This window comes from Homalodisca vitripennis, chromosome 5 (genome assembly GCF_021130785.1).
Source record: "Homalodisca vitripennis isolate AUS2020 chromosome 5, UT_GWSS_2.1, whole genome shotgun sequence".
NCBI classification, from domain to species: domain Eukaryota; kingdom Metazoa; phylum Arthropoda; class Insecta; order Hemiptera; family Cicadellidae; genus Homalodisca; species Homalodisca vitripennis.
The window spans coordinates 26486018-26508553 of record NC_060211.1 but is presented as its reverse complement, the minus strand read 5'-3'; the positions used below and the strand labels follow the sequence as shown (position 1 = coordinate 26508553).

Genomic DNA, 22536 nt, shown 5'->3' with positions numbered 1-22536 from the left:
ACTAAAATTTGTTTGAAAATATACGTTTCATACAACTGTGGTACTTGAAATTATTTAACCGCTAATAATCATACCTTCTCATAATCTAGGATTGAAAAGAGAGGAAGTGCATTAGTGAAAAGGTCCCAAACGGAGATGAATGAAATACCAGAGCTATGCTTGCCTTTGCAGAACAATCGGGGCTACCTGTCTGCGGGGTCGTGGTGATATCGTGTTACCTGAGATTTACTCAAGGCGAACTCCAGATTGATGGTTATCGGATATCAAACGTGTACATCACACACTGCCATACGAGACGTGCCGCCTAGATTCTAGGTTACCCCTGTCTTGTTAGGCTGAGCTTCTACACGGAGAGCTGTGAGTGAGCTACATACGTACAGTTTGGCAGCCTACTTGGGAGAGAAAGAACCTAATGAATCTGCTAGAAAGGTTTATCAACATATACATTACATTTCCAGAAAACGTGTTTCAACACGTCTTATTAATATGGGAGGGCCAAATTCTAATCTTCGTCTGCACAAATATTCTAATCTAGAAAGGACAGAAAATGTTCCAAAGTGATGATTATACAGGAGAACCTTGATGTATCGAACCTCAATATCTAGAATTCTTTGATAAATCGATGTTTTGTTATTCCCCGTAAATGTGCCGTTTAATTCAGTGCTAATTTTACCTATATGAAAGGTTTAACGTAAATTACCTCAATATAACAAATTCCTCGCTAAATCGGATTTTAAACTGTGACATTATTTCGTGTAAAAGTGCAATGGCACACATATTATTGCATTTATAAAACTTTCTTAATCATTATACCATGTTCCCGTTTATACTGTAATACTACACGTCTCGTTAAAATTGATAAATCTAAAGTTATGAACACTAATTGATGTATAATTTCTAACCACACATTTCCCAATAAAGTATTCATAAACAGGCTACATTATTCTTTTAGTTGCTGTGGACATATTTAAATCGAAATCTGCCGATTTAACTTTAATATAATGAATAACCAAAGTCTTGTCCAAACAGCCTTAATGTATCGAACCTCAATATACCGAAATTCTCGATATATCGAAGTTTTGCATTACCCCTTGAGTTTCGATATATCGGGATTCTGATATAAACGAGTTGTACTTAACTTCAGCACTTATGTAAGTAGCTCTTAGTAGGATGTATAGAAACTAAGAGGCGAGCCTCCATTATTAACCAGATTACAGCCATACACCCTGAGGTAGCACCATCCATCAAAACTAAGAATCAAACTATCTATTTGTTGGTTCTTCCCTATGTCATTGCCCAACCTCTCTTCTCCCAATATTGGGATGACCAGAAGAAAACACATTTGTTTTATTTAGCACCGAATAAAGACGGTTTTATTAAATAATATATAAATAAATTATATATAAAGAAACCTAAAGACCTTATAATGTAAGTTTCGAGTTTCTCATGTCTTCTTCAAGAGATATCAAAACTCATAGCCCTATTAAAATTAATGCTCCAGCTAACTAATATATCACATATGATATAAGATTATGAATTTGTCCAAAAACACTATCGCACATATACGATCTGAAGACAGTATATTGGTTATAGAGATCTACAAGATCCTGGAAACGTCTGGGACGTCTACTTTTCCTCCTCGCCTACTATTTACCAGGAAACCAGATCACTATTTAAATAACCGAAACAAGCAACGTCGAGCGTGGCTGCTGCTTGGATAGGTGACCGCTAAGCGATCCTGTACTTGCAAGCAGCCCGCCTGCCCAGCCAGGTGGTTCGGAAGTCACCTTAAGCCGTTGGTCCCCATGTTAAATGATAAATAAATAACTTCGTCAGGTAAAATAATACAAATTTATTCTGGTGTTTATAATCTTCAACAAGAGCATGAAAAATTACAAAGGACGAGTACTTACATGTTTGAACGCTCCTTGTTAGGAGATTTCAAACGTGAAACCACTATTAAAATGTTAAAATGAATGTTTCATCAAAATAACATACGATAAGCTATAAGGATTTGACATTTTGTGGGATGTCAAGACTGAGAAGATCCTTTAATGGCCTGGCACCCTTGCTTTCTTCAGAGCGCACCAGTTATTTCCACTCCGGTGTTTCACACAAATGGTCGAGTACAATGATGAAGTACGAATGCTCAAACATTTTAACACTTTCACATAATAGCTTTAAGTGCGGAATATGAAGGAACAACGATGTGGTAATGGGAGCCAGGACATTTCTGGGGTTGTTGCCATGGCGACCGTATAAACGCACGGGAGGAGTTATACAAGTAATTAGAGAGCCTTGGCACAGATGAAGACAATGGAGACGTGTCGCAGGAGTGCGGCGTGGCGGTACCGGGCGGAAACCGCGTCTGCCGCAGCGTCGCACCGTCACGACCGGGGAGACGTGAGCTCTGAGACGGCCCAGACACGTCTACCCGCCCGGCAACCGTCATCGTCATCGTCATCGTGATCACAACGGGGACGGAGCGCCACCAATTATTTCCGCGACGGAACGATCGACAGTCGAGATACACGAGTTATCATTCAATTAAATTTCTCGTTAAGGATTAGCCGAGCGCCGGTTACGAGCCTCCAAGCGTGACGGGGAACTTAATTGGGAGACAGTAATTTATTGTTTATCTCGCCACTTATATAAAACTCTATAAATATTGTGGAAACACAGACGGTTATAAATAGTGTAGTAACAATTATTTTACATGAAGGATGAGGTCTAACCTTTCACTAGTTTTGTTGCCACTATCTATAAGGACATAATACTAATGTTTCATGTTGTTATTGTGTTGTTAAAAGCTAATTTAAAACACAAAAAAAGAATACGTAACACCGGTTTCTCTGAGTTACACTCAAAATTTGAAGTATATACTCATTTAATTCTTGTGATGTTTTACGAAGAGACAGACAATTGGTGCAGAGATTTTTACACACCCAGCAGACAAAAGAGGAAATTTGCCAGACTACTGAGAGAGTAGGATTGACGATGTTCAGCCAAATCCCTTGGATGGACATGGTGATGCACCATCACCGAATATGACCTTTATAGAAATAAAGATTTAAGGAAATTTCCAAGTATATAAGGCAGTTTGTTCTCGAGACATCGTATGGAAAAAAACAGACAGATGTTAAACGATAGCCGATGGCCGAGCGGTCTAAGACGTTTGCCTTTGGGTTTGAGTTAGATATAGCGCAGGTTCGAATCCTGTCTGTGACCGATGCAATTTTTATCAGTACCATCGACCTTTTACTGTATTTAAACTCCCATTTATTCTGTTTGATAAGATCCACGCACTGGCCAGTGGCTCATGAGGACGGACAAAATAAGGCTTAAAAGGGGATTGGCCACTTTTTCTTCTTTCTTTGTTTAAAGAAATAAGTAATTTCTCCAACCCCTCGAGTAATAAGCTTCGCTAACGCTCAGCCAATATATACAGCGAATTTTACTAAGCAAACATACTACAATAATTAAAAGTGTAATTAATATATTGTGTTTAACAAACCAAAAGAGAATTGCAAATATTAATGAACTATAAAAAAATCTCTGAAATTGAAAGTGTACGAGTAATGAGTATTAAAAGTGAATTATAAATATATATTATAACCAACACAAAATGTTAACCAAAAGAATATTGTGCAATATTATAGTTTTAGGTTGTTTATATTGATTATTGTTATGTTTAAACGTTACTAATACTGTGAAGATGGGTTTGCTCACGAACATATCAAAATATATAACTAAAATATTTCAAGGGTACTTTGTTAATTAGTTACAATGTATTAAATATAATTATAAATGTAGGTGTATCTGTCACTCAAAAGTTATGTTACAAGTATAGATAGATTAAAGTAAGTTTTAAAGTTTGTGGATTAACAAAAACATTATGATAATATTGAATATACATTTATCACTTAATTAAAAGCCACTATGAGGTGAATTAACCACTATTTCAATACCTTGATAACGGATATCTCTAGGTGAAAGTAATGAATTCAATGTCAAAATATATATTTTATTCAATTCCCAAGAGTTTAAAATTTTGGTCAATTATACAAGGTGTCGGTAAGGACTGTCACCAATAATTTTCCACAAATATCTGTCAATTATTTTTACGAGTTATACAATTTACGTCATATTATTGATCAGCTGCTTGCACATAACACATTCTTTCTATTTAATTCTCAGATATATATATATATATATATATATATATATATCCGATTCATTAACAGAGCAAATTAGGCTTTGACTTAAACAGAATTTACATCGATTAAAAACTTGTACTATACATTTTGACAGAAGTAGGCTTCTCTGATGTTATATATTTTCTTGATCGGGAAACAAAATAAAGTCCACTATGAAACACAACATACGCTGCTTACTAATAACGAAGTAAATTAGTATAAACATTTTAACGCATTTTCGTAATCGTGGCAACAAGGCAAACTCAAAAGTAGGCTTCTCAGGGCTGTGTATATATACTGTATGCATATATATTTTCTTGATCGGGACAGAGACAAAACCAGCTTTGAAACCAAATTAAAAGTAGTAAATTAATATACACTGTTTAACATATTTTATTGATCGTGGGAAGAATGCAAACTCAACATTGGCGTCGGAAATATAATTCATTCGAACAAAAAATGTCCATCAAGGTGCAAAACCTGCGAAATTGCGTGCGAAGCCGCGGGTAATTAGTTGTATATTTATATTTATAATTTAAATTTCAAATGTTGGGTATTTCCCATTGCTGTCAGGGTTTTACTCAATATGATACTTACGTTTAATACTCTTCCTTAATACGTGTACAATCAATGTTTATTTCGTATGTCACTAGATAGCGGGCTATCACTAAGTTTCAAGTCTCATCTAATGCTAGCATTGTATCTTCTCACAGGCTGTTCCATAGTCAAAGGTTAAGGCCAATGTTGTCAGATTGTTAGTTGATGATTGGGCAACAGCCTGGCTAATACGATGTTCACTTCATTGTGCAATAAAGCAATGTATGATTTTCGATGAAGCAGTTGAGATCAGAGACAGGTTTCGAAGGCGGATGAGAAAGCGTGGAGACCAACGGTCGAGTAAGAGTAAAGCACTGGAATTACAATCAGTAAGTAGGTAAGTATGTTTACCTGCCACAGGGGACAGCTTGCGCATCACACACCATCGTGACTTCCACTGCAACAGACACATACTTACATTAGTCAACAATCAACAATCACTGGGCACAGCAGTACAATCTGCCTCATAACTCATTGGTCAAAAATTACCATCTTGCAATAAATTAACCATAAAATTAATATCTCAGTTTGCGGATAGTTCAGTTAGATAAATCCAATAACAACAGGGCATGATCTTTCCGGGCATAAGTCATCGTTCAGTGATACAATAAAATCAGTAACACTACGTTTCAAGATCTGCAATCTGATCTCTTCTTCAGGTACATACCTAATCTAACACATAATTACAAACTAGGTTAAAATAAACAAATGATACCAGAGCGTTGTGACAAGCATAAGTCAGGAATCGCAATTATTATGTTGTATGTCAACTTCACTAACTCTAAAACATCAGTGGCATCATTGGCAAATGGACAACGAACACAGAACATTTATACCCTTCAGTGAAAAAATCGTTAGAGCAAACAAATATATTTAAATGGAGACTTTTATATATATATATATACTTATACATATATAGACTTATATATTGCACGGAACTTATGCACGACATTATTTAAAAATTATACACGCACATATAAAGAACTAGAGCCATAACAAGGCACCGCACACATTTTCAGGGCGAAGTGGATACAGATTATAAGAGCCCATAAAAGAAGGCTTTCTCTCCCCTGGAACATAATAAGGTAACACTACGGCACTGGAGGAAGAACACATTTAACTGGTGTTCTACACAATGGCACCGCACACATTGTCAGAGCGGAGTGGATACAGATTATAAGAGCCCATAAAAGAAGGCGTTCTGTTCCCTGGAACATAATAAGGTAACACTACGGCACTGGAGGAAGAACACATTTAACTGGTGTTCTACACAATGGCACCACACACATTGTCAGAGCGAAGTGGATACAGTAGAGCAGATAAAGGCACTGGAGGAAGAACACATTTAACTGACACAATGGCACAACATTGTCAGAGCGAGTGGATAAAAGATTATAAGAGCCCATAAAGAAGGCGTTCTGTTCCCTGGAACACGATAAGGTAACACTACGGCACTGGAGGAAGAACACATTTAACTGGTGTTCTACACAATGGCACCACCCACATTGTCAGAGCGAAGTGGATACAGATTATAAGAGCCCATAAAGAAGGCGTTCTGTTCCCTGGAACACGATAAGGTAACACTACGGCACTGGAGGAAGAACACATTTAACTGGTGTTCTACACAATGGCACCACCCACATTGTCAGAGCGAAGTGGATACAGATTATAAGAGCCCATAAAGAAGGCGTTCTGTTCCCTGGAACACGATAAGGTAACACTACGGCACTGGAGGAAGAACACATTTAACTGGTGTTCTACACAATGGCACCACCCACATTGTCAGAGCGAAGTGGATACAGATTATAAGAGCCCATAAAGAAGGCGTTCTGTTCCCTGGAACACGATAAGGTAACACTACGGCACTGGAGGAAGAACATATTTAACGGGTGTTCTACACAATGGCACCGCACACATTGTCAGAGCGAAGTGGATACAGATTATAAGAGCCCATAAAGAAGGCGTTCTGTTCCCTGGAACACGATAAGGTAACACTACGGCACTGGAGGAAGAACGTATTTAACTGGTGTTCTACACAATGGCACCGCACACATTGTCAGAGCGAAGTGGATACAGATTATAAGAGCCCATAAAAGAAGGCGTTCTATCCCCAGGAACATAATAAGGTAACACTACGGCACTGGAGGAAGAACACATTTAACTGGTGTTCTACACAATGGCACCACACACATTGTCAGAGCGAAGTGGATACAGATTATAAGAGCCCATAAAAGAAGGCGTTCTGTCCCCTGGAACATAATAAGGTAACACTACGGCACTGGAGGAAGAACACATTTAACTGGTGTTCTACACAATTACACCACACACATTGTCAGAGCGAAGTGGATACAGATTATAAGAGCCCATAAAGAAGGCGTTCTATCCCCGGGAACATTGTAAGGTAACACTACGGCACTGGAGGAAGAACACATTTAACTGGTGTTCTACACAATGGCACCGCACACATTGTCAGAGCGGAGTGGATACAGATTATAAGAGCCCATAAAGAAGGCGTTCTATCCCCGGGAACATAATAAGGTAACACTACGGCACTGGAGGAAGAACACATTTAACTGGTGTTCTACACAATGGCACCGCACACATTGTCAGAGCGAAGTGGATACAGATTATAAGAGCCCATAAAGAAGGCGTTCTATCCCCGGGAACATAATAAGGTAACACTACGGCACTGGAGGAAGAACACATTTAACTGGTGTTCTACACAATGGCACCGCACACATTGTCAGAGCGAAGTGGATACAGATTTAAATCATAAAGAACACAACCTGAAGCATCTAATGGTAACACATAAGCGAAGCAGACGGAGGGAACATAATAAGGTAACACTACGGCACTGGAGGAAGAACACATTTTAACTGGTGTTCTACACAATGGCACCACCCACATTGTCAGAGCGAAGTGGATACAGATTATAAGAGCCCATAAAGAAGGCGTTCTATCCCCGGGAACATAATAAGGTAACACTACGGCACTGGAGGAAGAACACATTTAACTGGTGTTCTACACAATGGCACCACCCACATTGTCAGAGCGAAGTGGATACAGATTATAAGAGCCCATAAAGAAGGCGTTCTGTTCCCTGGAACACGATAAGGTAACACTACGGCACTGGAGGAAGAACACATTTAACTGGTGTTCTACACAATTACACCACACACATTGCCAGAGCGAAGTGGATACAGATTATAAGAGCCCATAAAGAAGGCGTTCTATCCCCGGGAACATAATAAGGTAAACACTACGGCACTGGAGGAAGAACACATTTAACTGGTGTTCTACACAATGGCACCGCACACATTGCCAGAGCGAAGTGGATACAGATTATAAGAGCCCATAAAGAGAAGGCGTTCTATCCCCGGGAACATAATAAGGTAACACTACGGCACTGGAGGAAGAACACATTTAACTGGTGTTCTACACAATGGCACCGCACACATTGCCAGAGCGAAGTGGATACAGATTATAAGAGCCCGTAAAAGAAGGCGTTCTATCCCCGGGAACATAATGAGGTAACACTACGGCACTGGAGGAAGAACATATTTAACTGGTGTTCTACACAATGGCACCGCACACATTGTCAGAGCGAAGTGGATACAGATTATAAGAGCCCATAAAAGAAGGCGTTCTGTCCCCCTGGAACAATGGATCGTCCACTCATCGTACTCTAATTTACGACTTGTCGCGATGGTGACGTATAAAAATGTCATAAACTGGTTACTGCTGAGTCGACGCTCGTCACACAACACTACAGGAATGAGTCGTGCTGGCATTTTGATGTGCGTTTGTGGAATACGTTAATCCACGACAATTCTTCACCCCGTAATGAAGAGTCTCTCTGCAAGTTAGTCTCTAGAGTTTATTGCTAATAATTTGCGCGCTCTTGGTTCATTATGAGGATTCTCTGAGTTTCTTCGTTAACATTATTTTTACGATTATGGTTTATGTGCTCTTGCTCAACACGTGGCTGTAATGCATGAATTAAAAAATAGTTTGGCCTGTGAATAAATAAAAACTTTGTTGTTTATCATATTTTTTCTGTTATTGTGACGATTTGTTATATATGCCTGTTAGTATAGTACACTAATAACAATAAATGAATGCAATGAATTAATTCCAACTATTTCATAACATTTATTGTTAATACAATTCTAAAAATTAAATAGAAAAATTATAACATCATTAGTTCAATCTTATGTGACATAACAAATAATTATTTTCTCCACTAATATATTCATTCATAATATTTCATTCTTTTATTTATGTGTGAAAACAATTCCAATTTGAGTTTTATTATTGGCATTTTAATATGCTCAAATAGAGTACTGTTTATAATGTGCGTTGTTTTTCATTAATGCATAAATGAATGTTTTTCGCAATGTTTAATAGAATATTTAATACTGTCCTCCTTTTGTTTTAATGTCCTCCTTTTCAACATCAAAAGTCCTCTTTTAGGAATTTGCGTCTCGTCACCCTCGTCGGGGGCTAATTTGAAATCCTGAGCTTTCTTGAAATCGATAGAAGAATTTCTCTCAATAAAGAAGTCGCGTTAATTTTTGCGGAGGTTGAAATGGTGGCATATCAAAAGTTTTAAAATATCAAAAATCATTGTTTTCTCAAATCATATTTTTTTTAGTATGAGAAAAAACCAGACGCGATTTTCAGACATGAAAACAAATGTTTAACCAGCGTCACGTAACCACATTCAGACCGTTGGGGACTTTTCATCCCTTTATTTAATTATTCGACGATGTTATAACAATGCGTCTGACGGTCGCTTTTCAGTGTATCATGTAAAAAATATAATCCGGGAAAAAAATAATCGTTTTATATTTTTAACCCTTTTAATACCCTTCTATTTCGACCCCGCCAAAAGTGGCGGCTTACAATTGATTGCTTTACTAAAAGAAATTCTTTTTCGATTTCGATCAAAACCATCATGTGTGCTTATAAAATGCCTATTAGTACTCAGCTCCTGTACTATAGTATTAGTAACTGTGACTACTCGTACAGTATTGTTATAGAATTATATAACAGCATATGATGGGAACGATGCTATAGTATAGAGCGTGCATTTCTGTTACGGCCAGCGCTTCACATTTCTTTGTACGTGCCCACAAGACGGAACCAATATTGGGCTACTCGTTTTTATCCAGGCCCTCACCAGATTTCCTATGGCGGGTAACGAACCAACGCTTGGCGGTCAGGTGACTTTGTTTTATGCGACAGCGATTCGCTTGAGCTCCACCTCCGAATTGTTCAGTTCCTTGAATTATGCTTTTGAGACGATGAAGTCATTCAGTCATTCTTGACTAAGAACGCGTAGAAGTTTCAGTTCCTGACACAGAACTGAATAGCGCAACTTTAAGTTTAAATCAAAATGTTACCACTACTTGGTAGGCCTACTAAAAACTACATTTTTACATATCTAGATGTTTTGGTCAACATAAACCGAGTAAGGCAATATTTACAAAGATAAGGTTTTCAGCATTTGAATTTTTAGCTACATGCATTTTACTATAGTTACAAGACTATTAAGTAAGTATTTACTATGAAAGCAAATAATAAAAAAATGAAGACTCACAAAATTTACTGAAAGTATTTGTGATGGGACTAACTAAATTCAACTTTAAAAATATTAACTTAAGTAGAGCTATAAAATTAAATATTAGTCTTAGTTTAGACTTTCACATAAAAAACGTAGTGTATTGTGAGTGAGGTGTATATCCTACATAAATATTTCCACGTATTTGTGTTAATCCCACCTGCAAATTGTACCGATCTTTGTTTTGTTCCGTTATTTTCCTTTAAAATCAAATTAAATCGAATTTTTATTGTTATTGTACATGTGTACAACATAGACATTAAATAGTTGTTATGATACAGTTTTGAACTTGTGAATGAATTATAATGAAGATATTTGAAAATCTACAGTAATATAAAACATAAGTTTTTAATGCAACGCCAGTAAACAAAAAATTAAAAGTGGAAGACTTTTCATAACCGTTCCATAACAAACTTTTGATTTTCCATAAAAATGACCCCGTTGGGGGTAAGATTTTAATTTAACAAATTTACTCGTGTTAGAATTTTAGGAAGTGCAGGATAATAGGTAAATGAAGTAAATGTGAAATGTAGGAATAAAAAGAATTGAATGTTTTAATTGGCTAAGCTACGCGAAGAGCCTACCACTCTAGAAACTGGAAAAATTCATTTTAGTCTATCTGCCCACACGATATCTCGAAAACGATTATACCTGTAGACTTGCAGTTGCATGAAGCTTCATTTATATATGAGGAAACATGGGTCCGATGATGGTTCATGTCACTCCATGTGGTTTGGCTCTGCTTCAATGAATATTTTACATTGATCTCATAGGTAAACATGACGGCGTTGGATTCTAGTAGGCAGGCATAATTAATCTTTTTTTGCCAAGGAGTATAAATCTTTTTCCGGTATGATTTCTCGTCGTTATATCTGTCAATAATGAAATCTATAGATTTGAATTTCGCATTGAACCTCAGCAAAACCTTGTCTAGAGCGCTTATTAAAGTATTTCTAAACGGTTGGTTCCAATAAGGAGTTAGTTCACGTTTTGGCGGCTAATTTTCTATGAATCGACTGCGTGATCGGCCAGGAAGGCGTGTTCCATTCGCAGAAACACCAGATGCTTCATAAGTCATAACACGATCAGTCAGAGCGTTCACTGCATACACAACTGCTACGCCACAGATAAGGAGCGTTATTGCTGTCTAAAGAGCGTGTCGACAAAGAACAAGAGACAAAGTGAATTGGTTATGTATGCTGATCAGCGATTAGTGCGAGGTGGATTTCTAGCCAAGGTGCACAGAGAAACGAGAGAGTAATGCAAGGAGGAAGGGAGGGTCCGTGGGGGAGGGGGGGTGGCGGGAGAAACCACTCCTAATGACGCGACGAGCACAGAAGATGACCATCGCCTGACCTTGATACAACAATCAGATGATTGTTCCACTTTCCCGCCAAACCCCATACTTACCGCTCCGTTAGAAACGCAAATAAGCTACTCTTTTGGCGACCAACCTCTAATTTGGGTCGTCCAGGAAGTATAGTAATTGTGGCTCTAACCCACGTGAGTTACTGACCTTTAGGTTTTTTTTGCGACAGCAACTCGGGATTGAGCAAATAACACCACAATATTGAGGGAAATCTTGTCACATACTCGTATATGGAATCATTACGATATTTTGTTTCAGACAACGATCTGGATATTGGGATAATTCAGACATAGTTTTGTTCAAAATTTGGTTTTGACGATGGAGGGATTGTGAAAGAAACATGATTTTTTCGGACATTTGCCATTGTTTCGTGACACACGAAACCAGCTATACTACGTTGCTGGATCCCTCAGGTGGATAACTAATAAATAACTAACGTATAACTAAGACTAGGTTAAAATAAAATAAATCATACCAGAGCGTTCGTTGTCAACGAGTAAAAGATTATATTGCAGATCTCAAAGCCGGAGAGTAAGGTATTATACAGTATATATGAATATGTATGTTACTCTATATTGAAACTCTGTGTTATTGATTTTTTTGATCACTGGACTTTAGCGAATGTCCCGAAAAGGGTAGGGATAAGCGGACCCGGTTTTTTATATCGAAGTTGGCAAACGATATTACTTAATCACAACCATCGATATAATAAATCGATACTGATTAATTATTTTGAACAATTAACTTAAATAATCTATATCAACAGCTGTAAACACTTTCAAATTGTACACGTAGGGTAATATTTCAATTTTACATAAGTAACATTTGATTATTAAAAATAACAGTCAAATTTTAGAAAACTACACGACGTTGCTTTGAAGGATGATAAGACATGTTTTTCGTGGCTTCAACATGTTGGACTCGTACTTAAAAACCCATCATGTGAAATTTGTGGAAAAGAAACAAATATAACTGTGAGAGGAGCAAATATGGTCGTCTTCAGTTTTCCTAAATTTTGTTATAATAATTTGTTTGATCACTGTAAGTATTAAATTCATATTTTAATTTAAAACATATGAATTGTTATTGAGGACTATAGATAATTTTATATCGATTGATAGTCTAGGATTTGAGATGCGAATATTTTGATATCAATGCTTGCATTACTTCGATATAGAAAACAGGGCCCGCTTATTGTACTCTACCCCCGGAAAATTCTACAAACATTTTCGTTACATAAAAATGTTATTCAGGGGGCGTTACATAAATACTACTATTTTTACTGTATTTATTTTTAATTACTATACTAAGAAGTTTTGGCTAGCATTAATAGTGGTTCGTTATTTTATAGCTGTAACATCTGTTTTATCAATTTTATCACTAAAGCACTAATAAAAGCAAATATAAAGCAACCATTTGGTAACCCTGCAGCACTCTCTATGTGGTTAACAAAGCATAAGCTTATTAAATTCATTTCATTCAGACAAATAACGGTAGATGAAATGTATTTGTTTATTTCGTAACGAAAGCAACGCCTGGTAACTGAAGTGGTGAAAAGAACGACCTTGCAAAAACTCCGTAACAACGAAAAACTCACTAGTCCGATTCCGTTCGTGGTTGGATGAACCTGAATAAACCCGAGTATGCCAGATGGCAGATGTTGTAATCTTCTGTCAGTCTGTCAGCGAGATCTGACATGGAATAATAACCTATCAATGATGAGTTGTAAGCTGGCATTTATTCATAACGGAAATGACAAAAGCGGAAATTCTCGAAACAAAATATTACTTAGTTGTCTCTCTTTCACGAGAATGAGCGATTTTATTTTCAACACGATCTTATCAAATATTTGTTACAGATAATATCTTCCACGATTCTGTAATGTCATTTAAATATGATGTAAATAACAATTAAGAGTTTGACATAAATTCTTCCCTCAACTTAAATTTTGCTTGTATATGAAACCACATTAAATGCCAATTAATTATTATCCAGCGCTTCTCACTTTAAAATTTCATGACAACATTTGATTTATTGAGCACATTCTTGCGTTGTATTACCCTCCCAATCGGAATTTCATTATTTAAACACTGCTATGAAAACAACTCAATAAACAAAAATATGAAAGTATTATGTGGCGAAATATCTCAAATATCCATATTTTCTCTAATACTTTCGAAACAGTTGGTAGAGAAAATACCGTACAGGCAAACATTGAGTTAGGCTGGAAAGAGATGTTCAACCCCGTTACGGAGTATATCACCATAGAGTAATGAATTATATAATATACTCTGTGATATTATGATCATCATACAGGACTCACTTCTTTAGGATACAAAAATTTAGGTAGGCTACGCTAGAACGACGTGTTAAGCCTCGATATTTTTATGTTATGAGAATTATTTTGTCTAATATTTTTGATTTAGTTGGTAAAGTAAATACCGCACAGGCAAAAACGCTGGAAAGAGGTGTTAAGCCTTGTTACGGAGTATATCACCATAGAGTAACGTGTTATATAATATACTCTGTGATACCATTTTTATCATCCAGGACTCACTTTTTCAGAAGACAATAATGGAGTTACGCTGGAAAGAGGTGTTAAGCCTTGTTACGGAGTATATCACCATAGAGTAACGTATTATATAATATACTCTGTGATACCATGTTTATCATCCATGACTCACTTATACAGGACAACAATGGAGTTACGCTTGGAAAATAGGTGTTGAATCTCGTTTCGGAGTATATCACCATACAGTAACGTACGTATTATATAATATACTCTGTGATACCATATTCATCATCCATGACTCACTTCTTCAAGGACAAAACAATGGAGTTACGCTTGGAAAAGAGGTGTTTAGTCTCGCTACGGAGTATATCAACATTGAGTAACGTATTATATAATATACTCTGTGATACCATGTTCATCATCCAGGACCGTCTTCTTCAGGACACAACAATGGAGTTACGCTTGGAAAATAGGTGTTGAATCTCGCTACGGAGTATATCAACATTGAGTAACGTATTATATAATATACTCTGTGATACCATGTTCATCATCCAGGACCGTCTTCTTCAGGACACAACAATTGAGTTACGCTTGGAAAATAGGTGTTTAATCTCGCTACGGAGTATATCAACATTGAGTAACGTATTATATAATATACTCTGTGATACCATGTTCATTCATCCCAAGACTTACTTCTTCATCACGGACTCAATAAAGTTACGCTGGAAAGAGGTATTAAGCCTCGTTAAGGAGTATATCAATATAGAGTAAAGTATTACATAATATACTCTGTTATACCATGTTCATCATCCAGGACTAATTTCATCAGGACTCAAAAATGGGGTTACGCTGGAAAGAGGAGTTAAGCCTCATTAAGGAGTTTATCACTATAAGGTCACGTATTATATAATATACTCTGTGATACCATGTTCATCATCCACAACAATGGGGTTTTTATTTCCTCCAAAGCATAAGGACTAACAATTAACATAACCCATAAAAACAATGTTAAACCTTTTTTCGGTCGCGTAGTTATAGGAATTGTGTTTCATTGTAAAGATATTATTGAGGGTTTAGAGTTTTTAAATTGATTAGTACATCATTTCAAACAGTTTTGTAATAACCGATCTTGTATTTACATTTTATGAATTTATAAGTTTTCTAATTACGTGTATGAAATGTTCCATCAAATTTTCCAACTTTGTAACGTGTTTATTGTGCCTTTTACAAAGGGGATAAATTTAAAATGTCTTTTTACTTGAAACAATCTATTAAGCGATACAATATACAAGAATATACTTCTATATTTGATTAAATATTGTTTTCAAGACGTTTCATTATATATTTGTAGCTAGCATCAGAAGTATCTCGAGAGTTCTTATTGCCCCACTTCCCAAATATTCGTAAACGCACCTTACAGCTAAATGAGGTTACAGCAAGAGCAAATCGTTTGTTGCAAGAAATTATGAATTTCCTAAGTTCCAACTAAACTGCAATGCTCGTTATGGTTGCCCGAGATAAACACAGTCAATTACATAAATGGGTCTTATTAAGTAAACTATGTGACGTAATCCACTTTAAAAGGAGATAACATTTAATATTAAAATAAGTTGTAATAGTTTAATCTGTCTAGATATTGACACATGCCCAGGTGCTTTTTATATTCAGTGGTCACTGAGTCAAGCAGTTAGTGATATGTGGTAACTATATACCCTGATATACAGGGTGTAAAAAAGCCCAGCACGCACTTGATAATCCCTGAACTATTACAGGTAAAGCAATAAAACTTGGTCCATTATTACTGCACCTATAAAATCTAATTTTTGAAGTAAGTACCATTTTTTGTCATGTTAGGGTTCAAGGAGTCAAAAGGAAATCTTAAATTAGAGCATAGGTCGAGTAGTACATCAAATTAAAGGTCTTTATTATTAGAGGAAAATGCCGTAAATACGATTTGAAAAAGTTCGCTCTTAAAAATATTACGCTGGTTTAAAATTTGAAACATTTACAATGTAGGTCCTGTTATAGATGGTTTAATATTCTTGTCTTGGCTCAAGTTGTGAAAGTTAAACTTATAAAAGAATACTGGAATAAAGAAATAGTTTTAAGGTTATTATTGACTCTTCACATCCAATGGAGGATGGTCTACAAGGAGTTCGGTAAAACATTTGAACGTAAGCATAGCCCAAGATGTACATTATTTTAAATTTCTAGACCATTCTCCATTGGATGTGAAGAGTCAATAACCACCTTAAAAACTAGCTAAAACCAATGATCGCAACCGAGAACCTAGAGTTTCGATGTGGGTTACGAAAATTCTCAGAAAAACCTTAGAAAGTAAAAAGGAAAGTCGAACAGGATTTGCAAAAATTTTCCATCGTTGTGAAACAAAACAGAAACCATGACGTTTAAAGCTCGAGATTTAGAACTATACATATTCTCTTGTTCAAGCGTGAAACAAAATATGGGATGGGTGGAAATGTTCAATGTGTCCACAACAAAAGAGGACAGAAATGCGGTGGTTACACTGCGGTATTGAAGAACCATTACAGAATAAATTGTGTCAAAATCACACGGACCTATTTTTGATTGGGTCCAACCCCTACCTCTTTAGTAAATGACGCTTGGCTTATAGTACAAGAGCCGATAGTCAGTTTGCACTGTATAAGCACACAACCTTGGTATCCTTGTAAGCTGTAGAGGAACTATTCCCAAGTCTTAAGAGTAATACAAAGTAAGAGTACACCACACCAAGAGTCGTCCAATGGTTGGACATGGACCATTGTAGAATTCACTTTTGTCTATGTGGATATGTAGTTTCATGCAAAATGTACAGTCTTCAGAAGAAATATTTCTCGAGGTCTTTTACCGCACGATACATTTTTGTTCATTTAAGGTTTCTTACCAGTGTTCAAATAACAGTCACGTGAACTACGAAAGGTATTACAACGCAAGATTGCGCTAAAGTCAAATCTTATCAAGAACTTTTAGCACTAACTTTTCACTATGACTTTTTCTTTTTATTCTATGATAAAAATATAAAATGTTAAAAACTAATATGATTGTACTTAGTTTGAAAATAAATGGATTTATACAACTATTTTCTCGTTGCCATCATGGTTACCCATAAAACCACTGTAAAATATTCGCTTAAACTCAGCCAAATCCCATAAAAGGGGCATGCTTCATGATCAAAGTAAATATTGCCTATATAGAAATGAGGCTTCATACAAACTTTCAAGTCTATAGGTTAGTTTGTTTTCGAGGTATCCTGTGGACAGGCAGACGTAAATTACATTTTACGAGCCCCTCGAGTGATAGGCTTCGCTAACGTTCAGCCAAGTAATATGAATATTACGATGTTACGTCAAACCTGGATTTTTACGATGCAATGCAATATAATGATGACATTATACTTTATCTTCCAAGGTAAACATTTTCTTGAGGGCTTAATTTAAGCGTACCTACATTAAATTCCAGCTATTGAAGGTATAGTGTTAAATCCAACCTCATTGAAAATCAATTAATGATTTCACTGTAATGTTTATGTTAAAAGCGTGGGAAATTGTTATGATTTTCTTCTTTAGGTTGACTCAACTGTATACAAATAAATATACATGTGTATGGTTTACACTAAGTTTCACAATACAAAATGTATGACCTCTGACGCGACTTTCCAGGCATCATTATGTTATATAAAGATGTCCTAAACAACTTTACTCATTAATGGTAAATCACAACCAGTACATTGTCTGCAGAGCAAGGGATATTGTTTCTTTCACCGCAGTTTATAAATATAGCCCTAGAATGAACAAACTTATAAAAATTAATATAAAGTACACCAGTTAAACTAATATTATTATCTGATAATGAATTGATTAGATTCAACTGCCTCATGTGAAGATCTTTTCCAGACATTGATGAAAAATGTGTTTATGTATTTCTTATGTTGATAAAAATAAATGCATTGTTTCTCTCTTTCTTTCAAAATTCAGTGACAACTCAAAATTTCCAAATGTTGTTTTACGCGATGGTTTCAAAATGAAATTTTCATTTATAAACAGTACTAACACTAAGCATATTGAAAGAGACAAGTGTTTTTATAAATGACCATAGCTTATGTTATATATTTTGTTTATCTTGCTAGTAATTCTCTGATTTTTAAATCCAAATTAATTCATACTGTAGCCTAGAATGTGTTGAAAATAACTTTAACAAAATCTTCCGAAGTGTTTTTTATATTGTCACACAGAAAAAAACAGCACTTAGAATAAGATCCTGATATATATTACATAGATAAACTAATAAGGAAGTATTTAAATAAATTACAATAAATACAGATTGTTGTTTTTTCTATTTGGAACAAAACATTTTTTTAAATAATTTATTTTTTGCCAGTATTGCGTTTGAATTATAATATTTTATTTTACAAACTTTTATTCACTTCTATCTGAGCTCAGCAAGTATAAAAAACTAGAGATTACTTTTTAGTTAAAGATTACTTGGATATAGTATTGAACATCCGGAAAAAGCTATTAAAATTTGAAAAATATGTGCAAGGTAAAAAAATTTTATAATTACGTCATAGTTTTTTTTACCTACAACAGTTAAGATGATAATATTTATATAATGAATCGTACTTATTTGTGCATGGTTGTTATTTCAAAGTATGATCCGTTTATACAGCACATCAAAGCACAGATTTTGTTGCAAATCTTTTATTAGGAACAATTAAAAATAAACACTACAAGAATTATGCGTTACACCTAAAAATGTGCTGATACCAGGTATATTTAGTATTGTAGTATAGTTCAGCATGAACTTTTATTAAATATCGAGCCGAGAGTATTAATTTTCAAACCCATAATTATGTAAAAAGTTGTCAATTACCTTCTTGCCGTCACGAAACTTGACTGTGCCTTCAATGATAGTGCTGGTATCCACCATTGTTAGCGGCACACATTCACCGCACACACGCACAACAATGAAAGCACAAGCGACAGTCCTCCTTCCACCAGAGTTAGAACAGAACTGAGCGCGCGGAGACAGCGTCACTTCACGTGCAACAATGATCGACACTAGCGCTACTGGTGGCCACTACCACAACTACACACGTGCCTGATAACTGCTGTCATTGTTGTGGTTGACTCGGACAGTGCATTCTGGCACACACTGCCTTCGATACCCTCTTAAGATATGTTGGGTAGAAAATACAACAACCTGCCCTAGAGAGATAACTGATGTCGTTCTACTGTCCCGAATAAAAGTATCTTCTCGACACGTACTTAGGTCAAAGTCATTGTTGTAAAAATACAAACGTTTAAATACTTTAGTAATTTTGGCAACCCAATTTTGGGGAACGTGATTACTAATTTCCTTATGCTTAAAAGTAAGGTGATCTGATTCAGGAATGAGACTAATACAAATTCTGTAAAGTACAAATTTAAGTTTTAAGTACAAACCCCTACAGATGCTTTGAATTGATTTACTGCGATATTTATAAAAAGTACGCGATATATGATGTATCAGAGCTTCCAGATAAAAAGTTGTTCACGCTTCCGAAAAAAGCTATAATTATACAGAATATTTTACTTACTCCTTCATCACAAAAGACGTTTTGTAACAAAGAAACCTATCTGAGAACATTCAAATGGCTAAGTTCTTATTTTATTTTATTATTTTCTGATTTGTGTTAAGGTTCACGTTTACTTTTTTATTCATTATTTCACATATGGAACAACAAATAACAGAGTGTCATGTACAGACTTATTCAAGAGTAAGCACTATTGAATTTGCCCTGTCTCTGTATTCCAGTAAATGTTATTGTACAGTAGATCGATCTACTTCTACATTTACGTCGGAGACTTTCATCAATATCAAACCAGTGGCAGGGACAACTTTCGAACTCGGCAACATAGACTATCTCAACACCTGTCACAACAAGTTGGTGTCAGAATAATTAATAAGACTCCTAAAATACCAAATCTTCCAACAGCCAAAACCAATTTGAGACTCGTCTCAAACGCTTGTTGAATTCATAATGAGCCGCTGGCATATCTGATAAAACTGAATCTGAAGTCAATATAATTCAGTATCGTATCGTAGAGAATATGCGAAGTGTAAACAAACACGTGGGTGAATGTCCAGATGAGGGGTTACTATCTATTTTAATTATTATACTGTTCAAGACGTCAAACTATATACAAAACTATATAACACTGACACCTGTGGTAGAGGGATTATTATAATTCACCTCCAGGGGTCTCTATTATTTGAATAATCTAAGAGGAGCGTTCATAATTAAGATACGAAAAATTTTTAAACAATACACATAGAAACATTTTTGTTATATTAAGTTTAATAGGTTTAGCATTATTTTTAAAACCATATAAATAAATTAATAAAACGATTTGGGTCTTTTTCGTTTAAGGGCCAGCACCTTACAAACATACTATACCTGACTGACAGTGCATTTAATCGTTTTTTTGGTGTTATTAGTTCGTAGGGCAGTAGTCCAGGTACTACTTCTAGTATAAACTCGTCAAAGCGCTGCGCAGCGGGCAAGCATCGCGTGATCTGAGTTTTGAATAGGCAAGCTAGGGTCTTTTGTGCTGGCCCTTAAACGAAAAAGACCCAACGATTTAGCTATATTTCAACTATATAATTTGTTTTCCACTATCTAACTGTAGTCCCTTGTTAATTAATCTTATACGTTTGTTCTGAAAACCAGTTGCACTGAGAAACATTTAAAATTAAGATATATTATAATTTTGTTGTATTAACATAGACTAATTATATTGAAAACAATTATCACATTGGTCTCTTTGTAACGAGAACCAATCGATTCTACTATTACTAACAATTTTTTGCTACTCGTAATGCAATCGTTTCTTAAAACAGATTCTGTTTAGGTATTTGCCACCAGTCAAATCTCTACGATGCTGGAAATTTGTTTCATTTTCCAGCATAGATATTCTGCCAGCCTACATTATGTTGATTCCATCTCGCAAATATGTATTCTAACAATAAAGAGATGATGCTACTGTTGTTCTCGACAAAGAAAGGGAACTTGAAGAGATAAAAAAACTGTTTCAGAACAACATTCCAGACGCGCAAGTAGCGGCTTACAAGTTGTAGACAATTAATGATACATGTTAATGAGATCGGTATGCCCTGTAATCCTGTTGTCGCCGAGCAGCGCAGAGCGGGGTTGTGCGAGACGGTGGACTGCGGTAGTCGGTCTTGGCACATTCTCCGGTCCACTAACGGGTTAATTGCCTCGTTAATATCGAGCGATCACTGGAGCCGCCCACCGCCGGACCGGGCCGGAGTAGACCGATAACTCGGCCGGGGACTTGAAGCCGTTCTGGGGTCAGTTCCAGTCGAGGTCGCGATAGTAGGCCGATCCACCCAGAGATCTGCTGGACTCCTTCCTCGGCAACTTTAAAGTCGAGCAAAGAAAAAAAACAATGTATGTATCATGTCCCACAATAAGTAGAAAAACTTTACACCATTCATAATGTACAATGAGTGCTAAAAATGTGTTCTAAATACAGTGATATATATATATATATATATATATATATATATATATATATATATATATATAATGAAAAGCTAGTTTAGAAACATATCTAGGCTGAGAGGTACTTTGCAGGCTAGACTGCACCGCTTTTTATTCAACCTCCGATAACATGGGGAGCCAGGAGGAGGTTAAGGTAATGAAAGGATCTACCTAGCGTATATCTCGAGTGAATGAAAGCTAGTTTAGAATCATATCTATGCTGAGAAATACTTTGCAGGCTAGACTGCACCGCTTTTTATTCAACCTCCGATAACATGGGTAGAGCCAGGAGAGGTTAAGGTAATGAAAGGATCTACCTTGCGTATATCTCAAGTGAATGAAAGCTAGTTTAGAAACATATCTAGGCTGAGAGATACTTTGCAGGCTATACTGCACCGCTTTTTATTCAACCTCCGATAACATGGGTAGCCAGGAGGGGTTAAGGTAATGAAAGGATCTACCTTGCGTATATCTCAAGTTTATGAAAGCTAGTTTAGAAACATATCTAGGCTGAGAGATACTTTGCAGGCTATACTGCACCGCTTTTTATTCAACCTCCGATAACATGGGGAGCCAGGAGGGGTTAAGGTAATGAAAGGATCTACCTAGCGTATATCTCGAGTTTATGAAAGCTAGTTTAGAAACATATCTAGGCTGAGAGATACTTTGCAGGCT

General features: G+C 36.1%; 1 protein-coding gene across 1 annotated transcript in view; it reads right to left on the bottom strand.

The window, feature by feature from the left end:
- LOC124361883 overlaps positions 1-19316 on the bottom strand; it is a 257011-nt gene extending 237695 nt beyond the window's left edge. The window contains exons 1-2 of the mRNA XM_046815933.1: positions 19188-19316; positions 5145-5190 (exon numbers count right to left, since the gene is read on the bottom strand). Of these exons, the coding sequence (XP_046671889.1) occupies positions 5145-5190; positions 19188-19244 (103 nt within the window). The 5' untranslated portion in view covers positions 19245-19316. The remainder of the gene's footprint in view (positions 1-5144; positions 5191-19187) is intronic.
- Positions 19317-22536: the final 3220 nt, after the last annotated feature.